Source organism: Hyperolius riggenbachi, chromosome 3, assembly GCF_040937935.1.
Source record: "Hyperolius riggenbachi isolate aHypRig1 chromosome 3, aHypRig1.pri, whole genome shotgun sequence".
NCBI lineage: Eukaryota > Metazoa > Chordata > Amphibia > Anura > Hyperoliidae > Hyperolius > Hyperolius riggenbachi.
In genome coordinates this window covers 59,749,973-59,775,115 of record NC_090648.1, presented here as the reverse complement: position 1 = coordinate 59,775,115, position 25,143 = coordinate 59,749,973, and the positions used below count along the sequence as shown (strand labels likewise).

The following is a 25,143-nucleotide window of genomic DNA, read 5'->3' as shown; positions in this document are numbered from 1 at the left end:
TGCTCCTATTGGCTTTCCGACGTACTCTGTTCACGGCAGCAGGCGTATCACTCGACTCTAGGCAGGTCAGGTAACATGCCGGCTTCCATGCAAGGAGGATGGCAGAAAGCCGCTAGGAGTTTCAGGAGGGCTGAAAGATGTTGCTGGAGGTTTCAGTGAATATTTTGGAGCAGGTTTGCGTTTTTTTCTGCTGGTGGTTCAAGTAAGCAACCGACAAGCACATGAATACGGCTTCAAGTGATCACAGCTGGTGGATATTGGGGACATATGTATATACAGTATATGTATAAATAATATATATATATATATATATATATATATATATATATATATATATAGATAGATAGATATATATATATGCATCTGATAATAAATCTCCATGCATGTATATCTGATACACATATAAATAGAGGTAGCCAGACCTCTCCATCCAGTTAAATATAGGTAGCCAGACCTAATCCCCCACCCTCCCAAGTAATTCATAGGTACCCAGACCTCTCCCATCTCCCCCTAGTAATTCATAGGTAGCCAGACCTCTACCCTCTCCCCCCAGTAATTCATAGGTACCCAGAGCTCTCCCCTCTCCCCCCAGTAATTCATAGGTAGCCAGACCTCTCCCCTTTCCCCCCAGTAATTCATAGGTAGCCAGACCTCTCCCCTTCCCCCCAGTAATCCATAGGTAACCAGACCTGAACCCCTTCCACCCTCCCCCCAGTAAATCATAGGTAACCAGACCTGAACCCCTTCCACCCTCCCCCCAGAAATCCATAGGTAACCAGACCTGAACCCCTTCCACCCTCCCCCCAGAAATTCATAGGTAACCAGACCTGAACCCCTTCCACCCTCCCCCCAGAAATTCATAGGTAACCAGACCTGAACCCCTTCCACCCTCCCCCCAGTAAATCATAGGTAACCAGACCTGAACCCCTTCCACCCTCCCCCCAGAAATTCATAGGTAACCAGACTTGAACCCCTTCCACCCTCCCCCCAGAAATTCATAGGTAACCAGACCTGAACCCCTTCCACCCTCCCCCCAGAAATTCATAGGTAACCAGACCTGAACCCCTTCCACCCTCCCCCCAGTAAATCATAGGTAACCAGACCTGAACCCCTTTCACCCTCCCCCCAGAAATCCATAGGTAACCAGACCTGAACCCCTTCCACCCCCCCCCCACTAATCCATAGGTAACCAGACCTGAACCCCTTCCACCCTCCCCCCAGTAAATCATAGGTAACCAGACCTGAACCCCTTTCACCCCCCCCCCCACTAATCCATAGGTAACCAGACCTGAACCCCTTCCACCCTCCCCCCAGTAAATCATACGTAACCAGACCTGAACCCCTTTCACCCTCCCCCCAGAAATCCATAGGTAACCAGACCTGAACCCCTTCCACCCTCCCCCCAGAAATTCATAGGTAACCAGACCTGAACCCCTTCCACCCTCCCCCCAGAAATTCATAGGTAACCAGACCTGAACCCTTTCCACCCTCCCCCCAGTAAATCATAGGTAACCAGACCTGAACCCCTTTCACCCTCCCCCCAGAAATCCATAGGTAACCAGACCTGAACCCCTTCCACCCCCCCCACTAATCCATAGGTAACCAGACCTGAACCCCTTCCACCCTCCCCCCAGTAAATCATAGGTAACCAGACCTGATCCCCTTTCACCCCCCCCCCACTAATCCATAGGTAACCAGACCTGAACCCCTTCCACCCTCCCCCCAGTAAATCATAGGTAACCAGACCTGAACCCCTTTCACCCTCCCCCCAGAAATCCATAGGTAACCAGACCTGAACCCCTTCCACCCCCCCCCCACTAATCCATAGGTAACCAGACCTGAACCCCTTCCACCCTCCCCCCAGTAAATCATAGGTAACCAGACCTGAACCCCTTTCACCCCACCCACTAATCCATAGGTAACCAGACCTGAACCCCTTCCACCCTCCCCCCAGTAAATCATAGGTAACCAGACCTGAACCCCTTCCACCCTCCCCCCAGAAATTCATAGGTAACCAGACTTGAACCCCTTCCACCCTCCCCCCAGAAATTCATAGGTAACCAGACCTGAACCCCTTCCACCCTCCCCCCAGAAATTCATAGGTAACCAGACCTGAACCCCTTCCACCCTCCCCCCAGTAAATCATAGGTAACCAGACCTGAACCCCTTCCACCCTCCCCCCAGAAATTCATAGGTAACCAGACCTGAACCCCTTCCACCCTCCCCCCAGAAATTCAGTTTCAGTATATTTTATTTTTTTTGGGAGTGCTCCCTGACAGTGGGAACACTACTATCTATAATCAAAAGAAGGTGGTACATTATAATAAAAAGTGTGGAGTACCCTAACGGTGGGGACACCCAAGAAATTGAACTGGAACAGGTGAGTATTTTTTTTTTTTGTGGAGTGCTCCCTGACAGTGGGAACACTACTATCTATAATCAAAAGAAGGTGGTACATTATAATAAAAAGCGTGGAGTACCCTAACGGTGGGGACACCAAAAAGAATTGAACAGGAACAGGTTAATTTTTTTTTTTTTTTGTGGAGTGCTCCCTGACAGTGGGAACACAGCTATCTATAATCAAAAGAAGGTGGTACATTATAATAAAAAGTGTGGAGTACCCTAACGGTGGGGACACCCAAGAAATTGAACAGGAACAGGTGAGTTTTTTTTTTTTTTGTTTTTTTTTGTGGAGTGCTCCCTGACAGTGGGAACACAGCTATCTATAATCAAGAGAAGGTGGTAAATTATTTAAAAAAGTGCGGTGCACCCTAACGGTGGGGACACCAAGAAACTGAACAAGAAAAAGGTGAGTTTTTTTTTTTAAGTCAGCAGAAGCCATTTTGGTGGCAGGTAGTAGGCAAAGTCCTAGCTTGTGGCCCTGAGAGGAGCAGCGGCTCAGTCATATAGTAAGTTGACCATCACCCTCAGTAAGCCCAAGCCATTTTGGTGGCAGGTAGTAGGCAAAGTCCTAGCTTGTGGCCCTGAGAGGAGCAGTGGCTCAGTCACACAGAAAGTTGACCATCACCCTCAGTCAGCCCAAGCCATTTTGGTGGCAGGTAGTAGGCAAAGTCCTAGCTTGTGGCCCTGAGAGGAGCAGCGGCTCAGTCATATAGTAAGTTGACCATCACCCTCAGTAAGCCCAAGCCATTTTGGTGGCAGGTAGTAGGCAAAGTCCTAGCTTGTGGCCCTGAGAGGAGCAGCGGCTCAGTCATATAGTAAATGGACCATCACCCTCAGTAAGCCCAAGCCATTTTGGTGGCAGGTAGTAGGCAAAGTCCTAGCTTGTGGCCCTGAGAGGAGCAGCGGCTCAGTCATATAGTAAGTTGACCATCACCCTCAGTAAGCCAAAGCCATTTTGGTGGCAGGTACTAGGCAAAGTCCTAGCTTGTGGCCCTGAGAGGAGCAGCGGCTCAGTCATATAGTAAGTTGACCATCACCCTCAGTAAGCCCAAGCCATTTTGGTGGCAGGTAGTAGGCAAAGTCCTAGCTTGTGGCCCTGAGAGGAGCAGTGGCTCAGTCACACAGAAAGTTGACCATCACCCTCAGTCAGCCCAAGCCATTTTGGTGGCAGGTAGTAGGCAAAGTCCTAGCTTGTGGCCCTGAGAGGAGCAGCGGCTCAGTCATATAGTAAGTTGACCATCACCCTCAGTAAGCCCAAGCCATTTTGGTGGCAGGTAGTAGGCAAAGTCCTAGCTTGTGGCCCTGAGAGGAGCAGCGGCTCAGTCATATAGTAAATGGACCATCACCCTCAGTAAGCCCAAGCCATTTTGGTGGCAGGTAGTAGGCAAAGTCCTAGCTTGTGGCCCTGAGAGGAGCAGCGGCTCAGTCATATAGTAAATGGACCATCACCCTCAGTCAGCCCAAGCCATTTTGGTGGCAGGTAGTAGGCAAAGTCCTAGCTTGTGGCCCTGAGAGGAGCAGCGGCTCAGTCATATAGTAAGTTGACCATCACCCTCAGTAAGCCCAAGCCATTTTGGTGGCAGGTAGTAGGCAAAGTCCTAGCTTGTGGCCCTGAGAGGAGCAGCGGCTCAGTCATATAGTAAGTTGACCATCACCCTCAGTAAGCCCAAGCCATTTTGGTGGCAGGTAGTAGGCAAAGTCCTAGCTTGTGGCCCTGAGAGGAGCAGCGGCTCAGTCATATAGTAAGTTGACCATCACCCTCAGTAAGCCCAAGCCATTTTGGTGGCAGGTAGTAGGCAAAGTCCTAGCTTGTGGCCCTGAGAGGAGCAGCGGCTCAGTCATATAGTAAGTTGACCATCACCCTCAGTCAGCCCAAGACATTTTGGTGGCAGGTAGTAGGCAAAGTCACCGGAAAGGTGGAAGACCAATAAACAAAACAGCAGCAACATCAGGGACAACAGTAAACATAGCAGGACATAGCAGTGCTCCATGAGGGTAGGAACACTGAAATACTTTTGCAGTAGGAGCAGAAAAAAATGAAATTGTGCAGTGCACTGTAACGGTGTGAGCAACGATATCAATAAAAGTTGTTTTTTGGGGGGGGGGGGGGGGGGGGTTAACCATAGAGCTCCATAAAAGTGGGAAGACTGCTGTACCTTTGAATCAAATTGTGCAGTGCACAATAATGTTGGGAACACAACTGAACATTAAATATTTAATGTTATCTTATAGACACATAGGTATATCAGAGGGAGTTGAAAGCGATCTCATTCAGTTTCTGTCTCTGAGGGCAGGGGCTGAGTATTCACCATCAATCCAGGACTGATTCATTTTTAAGAAGGTCAGTCTGTTCACTGAATCTGTAGACAAACAGGATCGCTTTTCAGTAACCACCCCACCTGCCGCACTGAATGCACGCTCAGAAATGACGCTGGAAGCCGGGCATGACAGAAGTTGATGCGCATACTGCGCCAGCTCGGGACAGGTTTCCAGTCTGGCGGACCAAAATTCCATAGGGTCCTCTGTGCGCATACTGTCAGATGCACCAAGTGACCCCATGTAATCACTGACCATGCGGCTCACCCGCTGGTGAAAACTTCCTTCTACTGTTCTTGTTGTTATTGTTGGACGTTCAGAGAAGTAAAAGTTTCTCATTGCTCCAAAAAGGTCTCCAGGAAGAATGGGTCTGCTAGGCTCAGCTACTTGCTGGGTGCAATGAGTGGGGATAGCTGTGATCTCAGACTGTGGAAAGGCCTCCTGCACATGACGTATTAGGGCCTGCTGCAGCTCACGCATCCTCTCCTCCTGCCGGCTTGCTGGAATGAACTGACCCAGTTTCCCCTTGCATCAAGGGTCTAAAAGGGCGGCCAACCAGTAGTCATCCCTCTCCTTAATGTTTTGGATCCGGGGATCTCTGCGTAAGCATTTCAACATATGAACAGCCATGGGGAAGAGATGAGCCTGCGCCTCCAAATCATCCGGTCTGCTCAACACATCAAAATCCTCTGACTGCTGCTGCTGCTCGTCCTGCCTTCCAATGTCTACCCACCCATGAACCACAGATGCCGCACTGGCCTGCTCTCCCTCCTCACAATGGTCAGGCACCTCAAGTAAGTCCCGCGTGAAAGTAAGCTCCTCCTCCTCCTCCTCATGTGCCTGAGTTTGGGTGGCTTGGAGGAAGCTTTGTTGTTCAAGCTCATCAAGCGCATCCTCCCCAGCTGCCATCAGGCTACTCAGACTCTCGTCCAGCATGTACACGAGAGGGATCACTTCGCTGATACAGACTTGTGCCCCACTTACGAATGTTGTAGCCTGATCGAATGGGGACAAGACACGGCAGACTTGATACATCAGCCGCCACTCTTCCTGGGTGAATCGGGCAGGTGCGCCCTGGGTGCCATGTCCTCCTCGGAGGTACTCTGCAACCGCCTTTTTCTGCTCGCACAACCTATTCAGCATGCGAAGTGTGGAGTTCCACCGTGTTGCACTGTCTGCAATGAGCCTATGGGGGGGCAGGCCATGTTTCTCCTGCAATTTAGACAGCGAATCTTTGGCATTTGAAGAATAACGTAACTTCGATACAACTCTTCTTGCATGCTGCACCACATCACTCAAACCTGGGTAGGTGCGTATAAAGCGCTGCACCACCAGGTTGAGTATGTGGGCAAAACATGGCACATGGGGGATGTTGCCCTGATTCAGGGCGGCAATCAGATTTGCTGCGTTGTCACATACAACATGACCAGCCTGGAGTCTTCTTGGGGTCATCCACTTCTGCACCTGTCCGTTGATAATGGCCAGGACATTTGGTGCAGTAAGTCTCTGCTGCTCAACGCTGACTAAGCCCAGAACCGCCTGACAGCGTCGATGTACCACTCTGCTGTGGCCAGTCCCACGGGAACGCTTACTGGGGGCCTCAGCTGTAGCGGTTGCGACATGACTAGAGGCAAGTGTGGAACTGTTCCCCTTGACACCACGGGGCGGCGCAACCAGCTCATTGGCCGCCCCAGGACTGGAACCCTCCTGTTGACATTGGAGGGTGACCCAATGTGCCGTAAAGGACATATAACGTCCCTGGCCATGACTGCTGGTCCAGCAATCCGTCGTGAGATGTACCCTGTTGCCTACAGAATAGTCAAGGGACAGGGTCACATTATCCACAGTGTGGCGATACAGGTCAGGTATTGCTGTCCTAGCAAAAAAATGGCGGCTGGGGATCCGCCATTCTGGTATGCCAAACCTCAGCAGCTCGCGAATGGCTGTACCCTCCTCTACAAGACTGTAGGGCAATAACTGCTGGACCATAGCCTGTGACAGCAGCCCATTCAGCCTCCGGATCCTGCTGTGATGGGAAGGCAGTGGCTTTGTCGACCTTATCGACTCAGTAATTAAGGGCTGGGTGCTGTGAGCCACTGACGAGAAACGTGCAATTGAGGTAGCTGACATGTGGCCTCTACTGCCAGACTGTGTTGCGGAGCGAAGGCAGGGGGAAGGGGTGCCGATGTCAGAACCTGAATGGGAAGAAGGATGGGGCACTGTGCGGGGTATTTTACCCATTGCTTCCTGAACAAGCTGATTTTCTCTCTTATGCTTTTTTATGTGGGAGAGTGGTCCACCTGTGCCCGCTCTTGACAAGTCCTTCCCTAAACGCACCTTATGACCACAAATGTTGCATATGACAATGTGGGGATCAGATTCATCAACGGTAAAGTACTTCCAAACTGGGGCTTTCTTAGATGATTTTTTAACTGGTTTTTCAGTCTCAGGCACAACAATTTGGGAGAGGGTGCTTTCAGATGCAGGCTCAGGCTGTGGCTGCTGCCTCGTTTGAAAAAGCCTACCAGAGGAGCCACTGCTTCCACTAGGTCTCACGGTATGCTGATGCAGCCTCTGCGGCTCTGAATCATCTGAGCTGGCATCATCGTGATGTTCAGGCGGGGCATAGTCCCTATCCAGATCATCGTCACTACATCCCTTATAAGAACCCAGCTCATCATCATCAGGATAATTGGGAGAAAGAAGGTTGGGAGAGCCCTCATCCTGGATGTTATGTTCTCCCATTGAGGACTGAGACTGACCGCGGGCATGGTACAAGTTGTCATCATGATCATCACCAGCCAATCCCTCATCGATAACATTCTGAGGTTCATTAAAAAAATTCTGGGCATCAGACTCTAGGTTTATGTCGGACTGCGAAAGAGCTTTGTCCACAAGGTCTGCAATATGTGCAGTATATGGAAGTGAAGGCTCATTTTGGATGTTGGTGGCAGATCTTTGAGCAGGCATGGGTGTGCTGCTGGTACTGCTGCTACTCTCCAGGGCCTGAAGATTGGGGGACTGAGAACCGCTATCTCTCGTCACAAACTCCACAATATCATCAGCCTGGCTCTCCCTAATGGGGCGTCGTGGGCCTTTCATCATCATAGAATCGCGCGTAAGGTTGTAGACTTTTTTTGGAGTTACATCTTCACTCCTCACTGTGCCTGTTGAGGATTGGCCACTACCTCGCACTGATTGTCCACTACCAACTGACTGTCCCCTGCCAGTTTTGGACTGACCCCTGCCGGGTACAGTACATCCCCTGCTTGGTGCAGAGCGTCCCCTTCCTGCTGTGAAATAGGGATGTACTTTTTGGGCTGCTGGTTCTTGATCACTGCCTGTCAAGGTGTCAAACAAACATCTTTTTGCAGTGGTTTCAATTCCTCGGCCACGGGCACGGCCTGCTCCACCTCTGCCAGACATTGTAGGGAATATGTTCAGCAAGTGCCAAACGTTAGTGTTTTATTGAAATGTAGGGGAAAGTGACAAATGATAAACGTATAAAATAAAATAAAAATAAATCAAATTAAAATTTCAATGTAATGAGGGAGGAGAGGACTGGAGAGCTAGTCCAAATTATATATCAATTGCTTTTGGACAACGCACTTGAAATAAATCCCCCCACAAAAAAAATGAAAATAAAATTCAATCAAATCAAATAATTAAAATGATAAAAAAAAACAAAAAAACACAAATACAATTCACTCTCAGCACACGATCCCTGAATCTAACTGATTTCACTCTATTACATATCACAGGCCCTCTCTTGTCTCTACAATCTACACGCTTTCACTGTAAAATCACAAGCCCTATAATCAGTTTTCCCTGCCTCACTAAACAACAGAATTCTAACCCTAAACAAAGCCCTAACTACAATAATCAACTTCCTAACACAGGCTTACAATCACACAGATCAAAGATGTAAGAAAATGCAATAGAATTGCAATTAATATGGATGTGTAACTGTATCACTCTCTGTCTCACTCCTTCTCCTCAGAAAGTGAAAGCAACCCACAAAGAACACAGATCATGGCTGACAGCTTATATACTGAAGGGCGGGAGAAGATACTATTGGTTGCTTAGGATGTAGCTCCCAAACAAACTTGATAACTGATTGGCTACTCCTAGAAAAGGGGAGTTGTGCCTACGAAATTACGCGTAAAATTACGCATAATTTACCGTAAAATTACGCATGCCTACGCTATTACGGTAGGCGGCGTAATTACAATACCGCTTTACGGCTTACGCGTACATACTTACGCGTAAGCCGTAAATTACGCGTAGCTCTTCTGCGTAAAATAACGGTAAATTACGGTGCGTAATTACGCGCATGCGTAATTTCGGCCCAGCACTGCCTGATGTACAGGGAGGAACCAGCCAACCTCACTTCAGGAGAACTATCAGCTCTAAAATGGTTAAGAAATAGGGACGATTTAATCCTGAAGCAGGCGGACAAGGGAGGAAACCTTGTCCTCATGACCAGGACTCAGTACGAGGAAGAAGCTATGAGCCAACTCCTGGATACCACAATATACCAACCACTGGACAGCAATCCAACGTGGAAATATCGATCTGCATTGCGAACCCTGCTTCGCAGGGGAGTGGAAGCTGGCTTTCTATCTAGAAAAATGGGGGAACAATTACTACCTGATCATCCCAGATTTCCTGTATGGTACATGTTACCTAAAATTCATAAGTCCAGGACCAGACCACCGGGACGTCCGATAGTCTTCGGTATCGGATCGATTACCGAGAGACTGTCAAAGTACCTCGACCACCTCCTGAGACCATTGTTGACACTGGTACCGTCACACCTTGCTGACACAATAGATGTCCTTGAAGGTGTTGACAAATTGACCTGGTACACGGGGGACAGGCTGGCCACCATTGATGTGGTCAGCCTGTACAGCCGGATACCACACGAAGACGGCATTGCGGCCGTCGAATCGTACCTTAAACGTGGCACTCGGACGGTGGAACATTGTGAGTACATTTGCGAATGTCTGCGATTTGTGCTTACCCACAACTCCTTTCTATTCAGAGAAAGGTGGTACCAACAGGTGTCGGGCACCGCCATGGGAACGGCGGTGGCTTGCACATATGCAAATCTCTTCCTGGCTCGCTGGGAGGAGATTTGCATACATGGTAGCACTAATCCCTTCCGTGGATTTTTGCGGAGGTGGTCGAGGTACGTGGATGACGTCCTGGTGTTCTGGTCAGGTACCGAGCAAGAGTTCTCCTCCTTTATGGGGTACCTTAATGAAAACCAGATCAACATGAAGTTTACGGCAGAGATAGATCCATGTCGGATTAACTTCCTGGATCTCGAAATAGTAATTCAAAATGACCAGCTGGTGACGAGGGGCTATCGTAAAAGCACAGCCACTAACTCGATCCTACACAGAAGAAGCTTTCACCCCCCTTGGGTAACTAAATCAATCCCCTACGGCCAATTCCTGCGCCTTCGCAGAAATAACAGTGAGGACTCTAAATACATCGAACAGGCGGAAGACCTGAAAACACGGCTACAATTTAGAGGTTACGACCCCGCACAGCTTGAGGAAGCTAAGAACAGGGCCCTCCTGAGACCTAGAGGTGACTTGATTAAGAGGAAACGCCAGCGCGGAACCCCTAAAGATCACCCTGACAATCGCACCAGACAGGTGTTCGCATTTGAGTACTCACCAATGGCAATGAGCATAAAAGAGACTATCCAGAAGAACTGGCACCTTTTACAGGGTGATCCACTCCTCGCTGGCGTTGTATCAATGCCCCCCCTGATTACCTTCAGAAGGGCTCCTACCTTGGGTGATATACTTACCAGCAGTGAATATACGAAGCCCCAGTCCACTAACTGGCTGAATACCCTTAAACAACCGGGCAATTACCGTTGTGGCTCATGCGGGATCTGTGACCAGATCCTCAGGCATGGGCCACAAACTTTGGGGAGCACCCCTGTGAAGATCAGGGATGTTCTTTCATGTAGATCCAAATTCGTGGTCTATTGCCTAATCTGCCCATGTAAGAAATTTTACATTGGGCAAACGACCAGAGAAATGCAGGTCAGGATTAAAGAACACCTCCGCTCATTGAAGTCTAAAGATAAATGTACGAGACTGATAGAGCACATGGCCCAATATCATGGAAGAGACCCTGACTGTCTCAGATTCTGTGCCCTTGAAACCATATCTTTCACTAACCGAGGTGGAGACCGAGAGCGTACTTTGTTACAACATGAGGCTCGTTGGATAATACGCACCAATGCCCTCGGGCCCCTCGGGTTCAATGATAAGAATGAACTGGCCTGTTTTTTAGAGAAATGAAAAATGTATAACATTCCTTGTTCCATCCCTTGACCCTCGCCTCTGCCTCCATGCATGCCTCCTCTTATTGGTGTTCTCTTATACACCCTCTGCGACAATACCGGTGCATCCTTCTGTGGTGCCTTGAGCTGCACATGCCTGTGCGGCTTATTTAACATTATATTTTTGTGTTTTTATTTGTTTTTGTTCTTCTTCCGCACATGCATGTGCAGCCACTTTTGGCCTCTGGGCTCTGTGCCTTCCCCCCCCCCCTCCCTCTCTCTCCCTGAGGTTTTATCCCACATGGGCTTCCCTTCTGGTTCCCATCTCTTTTCTATCTCTGTATCCACTTTGATCCCAACAGTGCTTTCTCGTGCCACTGCACCTGGCTCTGTTCCGTCCTTGCTCCCATCCCCCTCCCCAGCATCATTTTATCTTGTTTTTATGTTTTCATGTGTAACCCCATACACAACCGTGGCGCCCAGCTGCTGGGGCGCCTGACCGCGCCATGAACGCCCTTGCTGCCATGCGACTATTCCTCTAATACAGTAGGTTCCTTAGACGCTCGTTTCGCGTCTTTGTTGTCTGGCAGCTGGGCTCTGATTGGCTCGGCTGGCTGCCCCTGGCTGGAACGTCACGTCTTGCGTAGTTACTGGGACGCTCTCCGTCCTCTATACGAGGCGGGCGGGCGTCGCGGGTTGCCATGGACACTGGGGGCGTGGCGGGTCGACGTAGGCGGAAGTGCCGCCGGGACGCGAGTATGAAACTCGCGCCGAGACGGCCCGCCCCCATCCTTTCCCCCACTGCGGTGAACAAGTGCTAGAAGCGCGAAACGGACGTCCGCAGGGGGATCTAGACCTGGCGCCCACCACATCCGCATCGCATCCTACCTGAACCAATCTGAACAAACTGTAAGTGGATTTTTAAGTCTCAATAAACTATCATTTGAAGCGCAGTGCTGGCTACATCTTGCCTCCCTCCTCATATCGGTTCACAGAACAGGTATGCAGTGGCGGGTTCACTGAACAGGTATGCAGTGGGCTCACTGAACAGAACAGGTATACAGTGGCGGGTTCACTGAACAGGTATACAGTGGCGGGTTCACTGAACACAACAGGTATGCAGTGGCGGGTTCACTGAACAGGTATACAGTGGCGGGTCCACTGAACAGAACAGGTATGCAGTGGCGGGTTCACTGAACACAACAGGTATGCAGTGGTGGGTTCACTGAACAGGTATGCAGTGGTGGGTTCACAGAACAGGTATGCAGTGGTGGGTTCACTGAACAGGTATGCAGTGGTGGGTTCACTGAACAGGTATGCAGTTGCAGGTTCACTGAACAGGTATGCAGTGGTGGGTTCACTGAACAGGTATGCAGTGGTGGGTTCACTGAACAGGTATGCAATGGTGGGTTCACAGTACAGGTATGCAGTGGTGGGTTCACAGAACAGGTATGCAGTGGCAGGTTCACTGAACAGGTATGCAGTGGGCTCACTGAACAGAACAGGTATGGTGGGCTCACTGAACAGAACAGGTATGCAGCCAGGAACAAGCTAAGCCTAACTAATCTTTCCCTATGAGAGACAGTCTGCAGCAGCTCGCCCTACTCTCACTAATGCAGGCACACGAGTGACCGTAATGGCCGCCGCTGCCTGCCTTATATAAGGGGGGTGGGACTCCAGGGGCTAGTGTAGCCTAATTGGCTACACTGGGCCTGCTGACTGTGATGTAGAGGGTCAAAGTTGACCCTCCATGTGCATTATGGGGTGAACCGAACTTCCGCAAAGGTTCGCCTGCGGGACGCGAACGCGAACCATGGAAGTTCGCATGGAACCGTTCGCAGGCGAACCGTTCAGCCCAACTCTACTGGTAAACAAGTAATACGGATGCTAACCAGGCAATCCAAAAGTTAAAAATTACTTTTACTTTTCTTGTTGATCAATGAGCATTTCCCAGTTTACCTGACTCTTATTTGGTACATTGCAATACAAAGGAAGTTGCAGGGCATGCTGGGGTTTTTTTTGGTCTTCTTTACATTCTTCTCAGATTAACTAATGCAGCCTGATTGGCTGAAGCCTCTTTCCCTCCTGTTTTCCCCTCCCACACCTCTGTTCCTCTCTGATTGACCAATACTTATCATGCTAAGACAATGCACTTTCTATTGCACAGCTGGGTGGGAGTGCCTGAAGACTTGGAGGAGGGCAAGCAATGCATACACAATCAGGCAGAGGAGATTAAGGGAGGAAATTACATCAGAATTGGCTTTAAGATAGATACAGTCAAAATGGAGAATCCTAAGAATGATTTTCTTATTTTTTTACTATAGAAAAATTACTAAAATCAAAACGTGGACTGTGCACTACATATCTGTTATGAAAGTAGAGCAAGTATTTATCTACTTATATATGATTTGTTCTCCACTGTTCTTCTTTAAGAATACCACAGCTGACAAGTATAGAAGAAAACACACGATTGGTTCACACGATGGCCAGGGGCCCCGGACCTCTCTCACTGGCCGGGGCCCCAAGGCCAACACGTGATACCTGGAGGGGAGTGCAGGTGGGCCTGGACCTCTCACACCCAGGCTCTGGACCTCTCACATCCAGAAAACCCACCAACACTGCCTCCATACTGAATGTTAAATTCAACACACACAAGCAATAGAACACAGCAGTACATGCATCCAGCTACATTTAAAAGTGGTCAGCAGGTGCTCGTCAGCCAATCAGGATGCACTGTCATACACCCTTTACCTGCCATACCACATCCAGCAGCCATTAGCATTCAGGTGGGAGGCTTCAGTTGGACGCCATCGCAAGATTGCGTTGCTAGCAGGACCGCCCCATGCAGGCATCCCTCCCACAGGGGTCCCTCCCTAACCGCTCAATATATCAAGAAAGACGCAGCACTCAGAAGCTGTATGCAGCAACAAGCTGTATTGGAGCAAGCGATAACACAAACGTGTTGGCCTTGGGGCCCCGGCCAGTGAGAGAGGTCCGGGGCCCCTGGCCATTGTGTGAACCAATCGTGGTGTTTTTAAACGTTTACTTTCAGCTCTAGGACATGGCGGACAGGTGAGCGGTTAGGGAGGGACCCCTGTGGGAGGGATGCCTGCACGGGGCGGTCCTGCTAGTGACGCAATCTTGCGATGGCGTCCAACTGAAGCCTCCCACCTGAATGCTAATGGCTGCTGGATGTGGTATGGCAGGTAAAGGTTGTATGACAGTGCATCCTGATTGGCTGACGAGCACCTGCTGACCACTTTTAAATGTAGCTGGATGCATGTACTGCTGTGTTCTATTGCTTGTGTGTGTTAAGTATAGAAGAAACAGGGAGTGCAGGCATGTAGAGGGAGCTGTGCTGATGGTCATCACTCTGGCAACTCCCGGCGACCCGGTAGAGGCTCACGGGGGTCCTTAGGTAAGAAAGGAGGAAGACAAAGGATAACTGGGGGAGTGCTGGCCATCAGGACAGCTCCTGCTACATGCCTGCTCCCTTGTTTCTCCTATGTTTTTTGGCTCTGGTATCCTTCAACATATTGAGCAATTTTGGTGATCCTAGTATGCATTTGACCTCTAAAGTTTGCCCTTGACTTTAAGGTAAAACTGTCTTGCAGAAAAATCACAGAACCAGCCAAAGTTCAAGAAAAAAAATTAAAACTGCCAGAGAGGTTTTCTCACTCATTCCTAGTTACCACAACACCCAGATACCCCACTGAAAAAAGAAGGATACCAAGTCTATCCCAAAAATTCAGCCTGTGGAACATATAAAAATACCAGCACAATGATTTGAGCCACGCTCCCTTCCTCAGGTGCCCAGTGTTCTGTCCTGAAACACTGAGCTTGTCTTTCTGTATGTTCTGCTAATTGAATAAATGGGGTAACCCTAGTTGGATAATCTCTGATATGGTGTTTTTAGTTCAATAGAGAATGTTGTTTATGAAACTGAAGAAACATCTTATAGAATAACAATTCAAACAATATTTCCAGTGCAGAAAAATGTTTTAAAAAATCTGAGATTTTATTAAAACAAACTTAAATCACATAACCACCTCCATCAATGAGCAGCAGATAAAATACACATCAGATCAAAATATATAGAAAAAACTCGAACTATCCCACCACCGTATGTCAATCAGGGCCTCAAAATATATTTCAACTCCAAGTTGACAGAATTGATCTAATCCCAATGCTAAATAATTCATGCAAATACAGAAATAAAAAAATGGAGAATCACTTTCCATCAAAGTAAATAACAGATTTTAAAGAGAATCAGAGATGAGTACTGAGGTTTTTTTTTTTACTTACCCGGGGCTTCCTCCAGCCCCATAAGCACGAATGTGTCCCTCGCTGTCCTCCTGCAGTCTCTTGTTCAGCTGCGGTGAGCCCCAATAATGGGCTCAGTCGAAGCCAGTCTGGGTCTTCATGCGCAGTAGATCCAGACTGATGTCACTGAGCATATTACCGGGGCTTCCCGTGGCTGAACGGGAAACTGCAGGTGGACGGCGAGGGACGCATCCGTGCTTATGGGGACAGAGGAAGCCCCAGGTAAGTAAAAATATACCCTAATACTCGTCACTGAGTCTCTTTAAGGGCAAGTTACAGATTATAAATCTAACAGTACATAACACACTGAAACATAATGTACATTTATATTTAAAAAAATGACCAGGTTTCCATGTACCAGCTGATCACAGTTCCTTCATTTGTGATTAACTTAATATGTCACCAAAAACAATGTACTTTCAGTCTGTGTGTGGTCTGTGATGGTGGATTAAGCTTCTACGGGGTGCATGAAGCTGCTGTAATATTGCTGTATGCAGACAGTACATAACAATATTAGCATTACTACTGGCAGCAAGTTACTGCGAGTTTTGCTATTAGCACAACATGTGGTGTTTAAGTACTGCTGGTGTTGCTACGATAACAAGCATTAGTAATGTTGTTAATGTAGCAATGATCATTTTCCACAAGTACCACGAGTCATACTAATAATGGAACTCATGATAACCTCATACCGGCAGTAATGGTAATATTGCTGTGAACTGTCTGCGTACAGCAATTTTACTGCAGCTTCAATGCATCAACCCCCAAATCACATATGTTAATTAATAAATCTATTCTACTTATCAATAATCATAATCCTGTGATGCTACAGCAATATGTTTATTAAAACACAGTTTACAGGCTGACATCCACTCGCTCATGTATCTTCTGATGTCTTCTCAGATTTGACTGGCGTGAGAAGCTCTTGTCACATTCTGAGCAGCTAAATGGCTTTTCTCCTGTGTGACTTCTCTCATGCCGAGTAAGAGTTGAATTCTGTGAGAATCTTTTATCACATTCTGTACATTTATATGGTTTCTCTCCAGTGTGAATCCGGAGATGTATATGAAATGCTTGTTCAGTGCTGAAGGACTTATCACATTCAAAACAAGAAAACAGCTTCTCTCCTGTGTGAATCCTCTGGTGGCGTTTAAGGCTTGCTTTGACAGTAAAACTTTCTTCACATTCTGAGCAAGTATACAGCTTCTCTCCTGTGTGAATCCTCTGGTGTTCTATGAGGCTGTATTTTGTGGCAAAACATTTCTGACATTCAAAGCAGGAAAAAAGCTTCTCTCCAGTATGATTAATCTGATGTCTTATAAGGGATGACTTCTCAAAGAAAGATTTGTCACATTCTGAGCAGGAAAAGGGCTTCTCTCCAGTGTGAATCCTCTGATGAAGCATGAGGTTTCCCTTGATACTGAAACATTTTTGACATTCAGGGCAAGAAAATGGCTTCTCCCCGGTGTGACTCCTCTGGTGTATAATAAGATGTGATGGACAAGTGAAGCTTTTCTCACACTCTGAGCAGTGATGCGGCTTGTCTCCTCTGTGGCTCATCATGGGCTGCTGGAGATACTTTTTGCTCCTGCAACTGAATATATTATATGTTATTGTTGCTATATTACCAGAAGCTCTGACAGCGTATCAAACAAAACAAATGGTCTATTATAGGGATGCTCATTCAGATTCCACTAAAATGCAATTGCCGCATTTCAGAATGGAAATCTGTATTTCCACATTGGAATGTGGTACTTGAAAATAATAATGCGGAAGCAGATTTTTGCGTAAATGTGAAAACTTATGTGGAAATTTTGCTTAATGATATACAGTAATTTTAAGCCAATCAGAAGACTCAGAATGAATAAACCAATCAGTGAATGCAGATTTTAGGCAAAAATTTTGGCGGAAACCCGCATTACCGATATTGGGTAATTTTAAGCCAATCAGAAGGCTCAGAAAGTCGGAATAAACTAGCCAATCAGATAATGCCTTTTTTCGCAGAACTCCACTTACCGATATTTGGTAATTTCAAGCCAATCAGAACTTCAGAAGACTTACAATGAATAAGTTAATCAGAGAACGTGAACATTTATTTTTGGTGGAATGCGGAAAGACGTGGAAGGAGTAAATTGGTAGCAGTAATCAGCATTTCTGATCATCCCTAGTCTATTAGAAAACTACACTTCAGATGATAATCCCTTTTGAGACACTTGAAACTAGCACATGATAATCCATAATGTGGCTTATTAGATCGTCATTTACAAAAGGAATTTGCGAAAAGGAACATTTTACTTATGTGCGAAGTGCACTCTCCAGTTGCCAGAATCATGTGCCATGAGCAGGCTTGTTGGCATCTTTATGTAGGTGCTTGCCAGGTGCTGCTTTGTTACTGTTTCATGCCACTATTCCTCATACCACTTACCCTAAAATGACTCTGATTAATGTACCACATGGCCACTCATTCTCAACCCTCAGTCTTTAGTCGTATTTGACTACCGCCCTCCGAAATTTGTTTTACCACTATTTTAAAATATTACATTGTCTATATAGAGATGATCAGGGTAGCAATGCACTGATATTATGCTGGCAATACACAATGAGATCAGTCAATGTACTGTCCGATCTTATTTTCAATCGATTTTCTGATCCATGTTCTTATCTTTTCTTATCAATTTCCATTCTTTTCTATGAGAAATCGATCAGAAAAACAATCGAAAATAAGATCGAACATGTCGGAAGATGTCTATCAAAACATCTATCAGCTGAAAAAACTTTTGGTGTATTCCCAGCATTAATGCAACACATGAATACATTCATTTTACCTCATAACTGACCTACATATCACATCATGACTGGTTACTGAACTCGGTTAAACTATACAACCCTTTTATAATACCTAGTTTGTTAATCAATTATGTTGCATGTGGGATTTATTCAGACTCTCTTTATGTACAATAACATTATTTACACTTTATTTTAAAATCAACAAACAAAATTGACATAAAGAGCAACTACTAACAAGAATTTAAATATTTTAATCACATGTTCCCCCCAAAATATATCTCCATTATAGCCCAGGCCTAACACTAGCCTTAGTGCTCTTCTTCTAACAGGTACACTTTTGTACAATATAAAACCCATACATGTGCTACCCAGTTATAAGAGTCACACTTACTGGCTTATGCAATATCACACTTATTAACATAATTTATCTTAAAAATACAAACTAAAGAAAGCAAAATAATACAATACAATCCTAACTACAATGTGTTTAGACTAATATTACAACTAAGTAAATCACAATAGTCATAGTTACCTGGTAGGATGTAGTACTGGGGCTCCTTATTCCTGGGAAGTCTCCGGTATTCTGCTGCTTGACTCAGTTCTGACTCAGCTTTTATTTGAATTGTCTCCATTTACTAGCATGAGGTTGTTTTCCATTGGTTAAAAAGGGTTTCTTGTTAACAACAAAAGGTGTGTTAACAGTATGATTAAAAGACAGTTTCAGGAACTCTTTATGTAAATTAACCCCGAGCCAGCAAGGTGATAACTTCATTAACATTCCACAGTATGAACAAAAGGCAAATGGAAGGAGCTGACCAAAGTTGGAGATTCTTCAATAACATAACAATAGATGGAACCACAATGATTAGGTCAGCAGAGGATGCACAGTTTCAGTGTTCTATGCATACATAATAATATGTTCAGTACCAAATTCACAAATTTGGAAAGCACTCTCCTCAAAATCTTCTTCGAAATCTCATATGAATATGCATATCTTTTTTTAAAGTCAAATTTTATTGAATTTTTAACAACAAAAGGTGCCAATTTGGACAGCACAAACACGTACAACAAAACAAAACAAATACAGTGGAGCAGAGCAGCACTACCATTTACAAAATATCACAGATTACTGCAAACCTGTCTATGCCGAATCCAGATTAGGGTTCGGTTAACCTAAATCGGGTGATTTTTATGAACGTCCAACCATCTGAAACAAATCTTCTAAAATTGTTTAATAGCACCACGTTTTTCATAGACCCCTTTAACGATAGGAAGTGAATATGCGTATCTTAAAATGGAACCTTTATTCTTATTCATTTACTTTTTTCTATTATTTTCTAGCGTTAACACTAAAATATATGTATTATCGGAATTTATTAAATACACATACATCACAGCACAAAATTCTCTTTCCTACTTTGAAAACTTGTTAGCTGTGCTATCATGTGATCTGCTCTCACTGACAATATTTCATAATATCCTATTTAACTTTTTTTTAAATTAAAACTACTTTTAAAAGAGCATTCCTGCTGATGGCGCAATGGATCATTAGTACCAGACTGACTTAGATGCAGCTACATTGCACACATCAGCACACAAGTGATTCCCCCCACCCCCTTTTCTGCCCACCAACAGAGCATTCTGTGGGTGGGCTATGATTGCTCCCAGGATGTTTATTTTTTATATAAATGTTTTTTTTCAATAAATAATGGCATTTATTGACGACCGATCAGCCAATAAAAGCTGATTGCTCTCCTGCATCCCAGAGGGACAGCCGTGTCACACGGCTGTCCCCAGTACAGTGCTTCCATAAATCACAGTGCTGTATAGACTAAATAGACAGCTGTTTTGCCATCTAACAGTCTCCTAGCGGTGATCACCGCTGGGAGACTGATTGGCAGAGCGGAGTTCCATCATACAAGTGGAGATCTCTTGCAAATCCCCACCTCAAGACTTTACACCGATCAGCGTTAGACGGTCCTGGGGCTGCCGCCATGGTCACCAATGGCGCACGGAAGGGGGTGTTCCGGGTGTCTGGAACCACCCCCTCGCACCTAGACCGGAAGTGCCTCCTGAATCTGAGCAGCGGCAGCCACTGTTATAGTGCAGCTGCTGCCTGCTCATGTGTGTGTGCGCCGGGATCCCCATCGGCCGCAGGGGGGCCCGGGCCCGCCAGCCGTGTGTGTGTGGGGGGGGGGGGAGCGCTGACGCCATCAATTGCAAGACCCCCCAGCCAGGTGCAGAACTTCTTCCCCGCAGCCCCGCAATCTCCCGAGAGGCAGAGCAGGGCTACGGCACGATGGCTGCCGAAGCCCTGCTCTGGAGACTATTTGTGTCTCCAGTACAGGGCTTCGGGAGCCATCTTGCCGTAGCCCTGCACTCTGCTTGTCAGCGAGGGAGATGTGCTGCAGGGGGATTCTGGGAGCGGTGTGCCAGATGCCAGGAGAGGAGAAGACTTCTGTCAGGTAAGTGAATTGTTTTTTTTTTCACAGGTGCATGTCATTTATTTTTTTCTGGTGTCTGCTGCCCACATTACAATTTTCTGGACACTGCTGCCCACATTGTGATTTTCTGGTGACTGCTGCCCACATTGCGATTTTCAGGTGACTGCTGCCCACATTGCGATTTTCAGGTGTCTGCTGCCCACATTACAATTTTCTGGTCACTGCTGCCCACATTACAATTTTCTGGTCACTGCTGCCCACATTGCGATTTTCTGGTGACTGCTGCCCACATTGCGATTTTCAGGTGTCTGCTGCCCACATTACGATTTTCTGGTGACTGCTGCCCACATTGCGATTTTCAGGTGACTGCTGCCCACATTACGATTTTCAGGTGTCTGCTGCCCACATTACGATTTTCTGGTGTCTGCTGCCCACATTACGATTTTCTGGTGTCTGCTGCCCACAATGCGATTTTCAGGTGTCTGCTGCCCACATTGTGATTTTCAGGTGTCTGCTGCCCACATTACGATTTTCTGGTGACTGCTGCCCACATTACGATTTTCTGGTGACTGCTACCCACATTGCAATTTTCTGGTGACTGCTGCCCACATTACGATTTTCTGGTGTCTGCTGCCCACATTACGATTTTCTGGTGACTGCTGCCCACATTACGATTTTCTGGTGACTGCTGCCCACATTGCGATTTTCAGCTGACTGCTGCACACATTACGATTTTCAGGTGTCTGCTGCCCACCTTACAATTTTCTGGTGACTGCTGCCCACATTACGATTTTCAGGTGTCTGCTGCCCACATTACGATTTTCTGGTGACTGCTGCCCACATTACGATTTTCTGGTGTCTGCTGCCCACATTACGATTTTCTGGTGACTGCTGCCCACATTACGATTTTCTGGTGACTGCTGCCCACATTGCGATTTTCAGGTGACTGCTGCACACATTACGATTTTCAGGTGTCTGCTGCCCACCTTACAATTTTCTGGTGACTGCTGCCCACATTACGATTTTCAGGTGTCTGCTGCCCACATTACGATTTTCTGGTGACTGCTACCCACATTGCAATTTTCTGGTGACTGCTGCCCACATTACGATTTTCTGGTCACTGCTGCCCACATTACAATTTTCTGGTCACTGCTGCCCACATTGCAATTTTCTGGTGACTGCTGCCCACATTGCGATTTTCTGGTGACTGCTGCCCACATTATGATTTTCTGGTGACTGCTGCCCACATTGCGACTTTCAGGTGTCTGCTGCCCACATTACGATTTTTTGGTCACTGCTGAAAACATTGCGATTTTCTGGTGAATGTTGCCCACATTTCGATTTTCAGGTCTGCTACCTGTGTGATAAATGGGGGTCATCTGGTCACCTATACTAAAGAGGGGTGGGGTAATTTCATTATCCATAATAAAGGGGGGTTATCTGGCTACTTAATCACTGCCACAATATATATATTTTGGCGAAACACTACTGCATCATGTGTATTTTGTAGGGAAACACTGCCCATTGTTTGTATTTTGTGGAGAAATGCTGTGCATCATGTGGATTTTGTGGGCAAACGCATGCGCGGTAGTGTGCGGCTTGCCAAAAGAGACCTATCAGGAATCCCCCCCCCCTTGAAAATCCTGGATTTGCCCCTGGTCACGCCCATCGGTGTGACGCGGTCGGCTAGTAGTTAAAAGTATCTTGTGAGGTATGACACCAAAATGTCTGCAGCAGAGGCAGTTAGGGACCTGACTATATACTGTCAAATGAACTGATAAATATGTCAGCACAATATAAATACTTAAAATGTAAACATTAACATTATAAAATAATACAGAACCACCATTAAGAACATTATGTAATTAAAGTAAAATGAAAATCTGTGCAGATTACACTAGTAGAATTTACTGATAATGTTTAAGAGCAACAGACTATTATGCTGGGCATACACGGGTCATTTTTTTTTATCAATCGAGCCGCTGATGGCTCGACTGATAATATTCAACGTGTCCGATGACCCGGCGGATCGATTCCGCGCTCGATCCCCGCGGGCGAACAATAGAGGAAAATAAGTGGAAGACAAGGAAGCACCCGTGGGGACGAGCGGGAATCGATCCAGGCAGGCGGGAACGAGTGGGGATGCGCGAGGACGCAAGAGTCGATCCGGCGGCTAATCAAGCTGCAAAAATGACCCGTGTATGCCCAGCATTAGAGCCAACATGATCAGCAACAAGAGCGGCAGGGGTCACACTTGAGAGAAACACAGTGTTTCGCCGAATACCAAATGATATGGAAATGCATGTAAGGATAGTCTGTGGTGACTTTATACTGTCAAAATTACTGATGAATGTGGTAGCACCATTTAAATTATTCAAATTTAAACATTATAATATTATAAAATAATACAGAAACAAATTTGAAATTGAGAATTGTATAGAATTATTGGAAAAGGAATATTTCTAGAGAGTACACAAGTAACATTTACTGATAATGTTTAGGAGTGAGAGGCAATCAGAGCCAACATGGCCGACAACAAATGAGAGAGAGCTTTACAGCATCACACACAAAATACTTGTTTATTTACATTCCCTAAGGATTCACTAAGGATCCTTTCAAACACTAATGTTTTTCTCCAGCTTGTAGAGTCTATTTATTTTGCATATATTCTTCACCTGAGCTTGTTTGGAGAAACAACACCTTTCTATAAATCCAAATTAAGAATCTTCCCAGCACTACAAATTCCTCCTCCTTTTCCCACTGGGGAGCTGTGTGTAATGCCAGCCAGCAATGAGAAAAGAACACTATGCATTTATTTAACCTCCTGGGCATTTTATTTCTACCTGGATTTCTTTGTCAAAAGTGGAAAATAGTTTTTCCCTGTGTGTATCAGTTTCACTGGCAAGAGTCACACGCAATTCCAACTACCTGCTCCATTGGCTTAATCTGTATTATATAAATTTCCAGCATATGAGCCACAATAACTCAGACGAAAGTATCGACCAGGATGCTGATGGATACCGAGTTATGTGCATATGTGTTCCCATTAATTGATGTAGCAGCTAACGATCAGCAGCAGTAACGAGCGTGGGGGGCAAGTGGTAACGCATGGCGGGGAGAGACGCGATAGCTGCGCCCCTGCAAGAAGTTATGGGAACTTGCAGGGACGTAGTTACTCCTCTCGAGGGAGGGGAAGTGGTTAAAGGACTTTTTCTTTGTTGTTTTTTATTTCATTTAACCTTTTGGAAATGGGTTAGAGTATGTATCTTACTGCTTCAAAAACATGTCATGTTTCATGTACACCCTCTGCATCATGTAGGTTGTACAATCTGCATGTGCTGTCCTCTGTGTGCTGCACTTTGCTCGCAGTCCCACATCCCATAAACAGATTAATCGCTCCCTGTAAACCAGCTACAAATTCTGTCATTTTACTGCATTTTTTTTTAAATACAGTCATTTTAAATCCAATTTTCAGGGAAATTTCCATAAGGTCTTTAAAGTGTAACTATCAGGCATAAAATCAAAAATCAATTATTTATTTTCATCTGGTAAACAAGTAATAGGGATGCTAACCAGGCAATCCAAAAGTTAAACATTACTTTTGCTTTTCTTGTTGATCAATGAGCATTTCCCAGTTTATCTGACTCTTAGTTGGTACATTGCCATACAAAGGAAGTTGCAGGGCATGTTGGGTTGTCTTTTGTTCTTCTTTACCTTCTTCTCAGACTTAACTAATGCAGCCTGATTGGCTGAAGTCTCTTTCCTCCTGTTCTCCCCTCCCACAACTCTGTTACTCTCTGATTGACCAATATTTATCATGCTGAGACAATGCACTTTCTATTGCACAGCTGGGTGGGAGTGCCTGAAGACTGGGAGGAGGGCAGGCAATGCATACACAATCAGGCAGAAAAGATTAAGAGAGAAAATGACATCAGAATTGGCTTTAAGATAGACAAAGTCAAAATGGAGAATCCTAAGAATGATTTTCTTATTTTTTTACTATAGAAAAATCACTAAAATCAAAACGTGGACTGTTCAATACATATGTTGTGTAAGTAGAGCAAGTATTTATCTACTTATATATGATTTTTTTTAGACAGTATGGCTGACAGCTCCTCTTTAAGGGCACTTTAAATCTTCCCTTGTTACCACTGTTCTCCTTTAAGGATACCACAGCTGAAAGGTATAGAAGAAACAGGGAGTGCAGGCATGTAGGGGGAGCTGTGCTGATGGTCATCACTCTGGCGACTCCCGGTGACCCGGAAGAGGCTGTTGGGGGTCTTTAGGTAAGAAAGGAGGAAGACAAAGGATAACTGGGGGAGTGGTGGCCATCAGGACAGCTCCCGCTACATGCCTGCTCCCTTGTTTCTCCTATGCTTTTTGGCTCTGGTATCCTTCAACATATTTAGCAATTTTGGTGATTCTGGTATGCATTTGACCTCCAAAGTTTACCCTTGACTTTAATGTAAAATTGTCTTGCAGAAAAATCACAAAACCATCCAAAGTTCAAGAAAAAAAATGAAACTACCAGAGAGGTGTTCTCACTCATTCCTAGTTACCACA

The 25,143-nt window shown here is 46.0% G+C and overlaps 1 protein-coding gene across 1 annotated transcript in view; it reads right to left on the bottom strand.

Moving 5' to 3' along the window:
- The window catches only part of LOC137560743 (zinc finger protein 850-like), a 159,759-nt gene that overhangs the window by 132,431 nt on the left and 2,185 nt on the right, over positions 1 to 25,143 (bottom strand). The window contains exon 2 of the mRNA XM_068271894.1: positions 16,227 to 16,830. Coding sequence (XP_068127995.1) covers positions 16,227 to 16,830 — 604 coding nt within the window. The remainder of the gene's footprint in view (positions 1 to 16,226; positions 16,831 to 25,143) is intronic.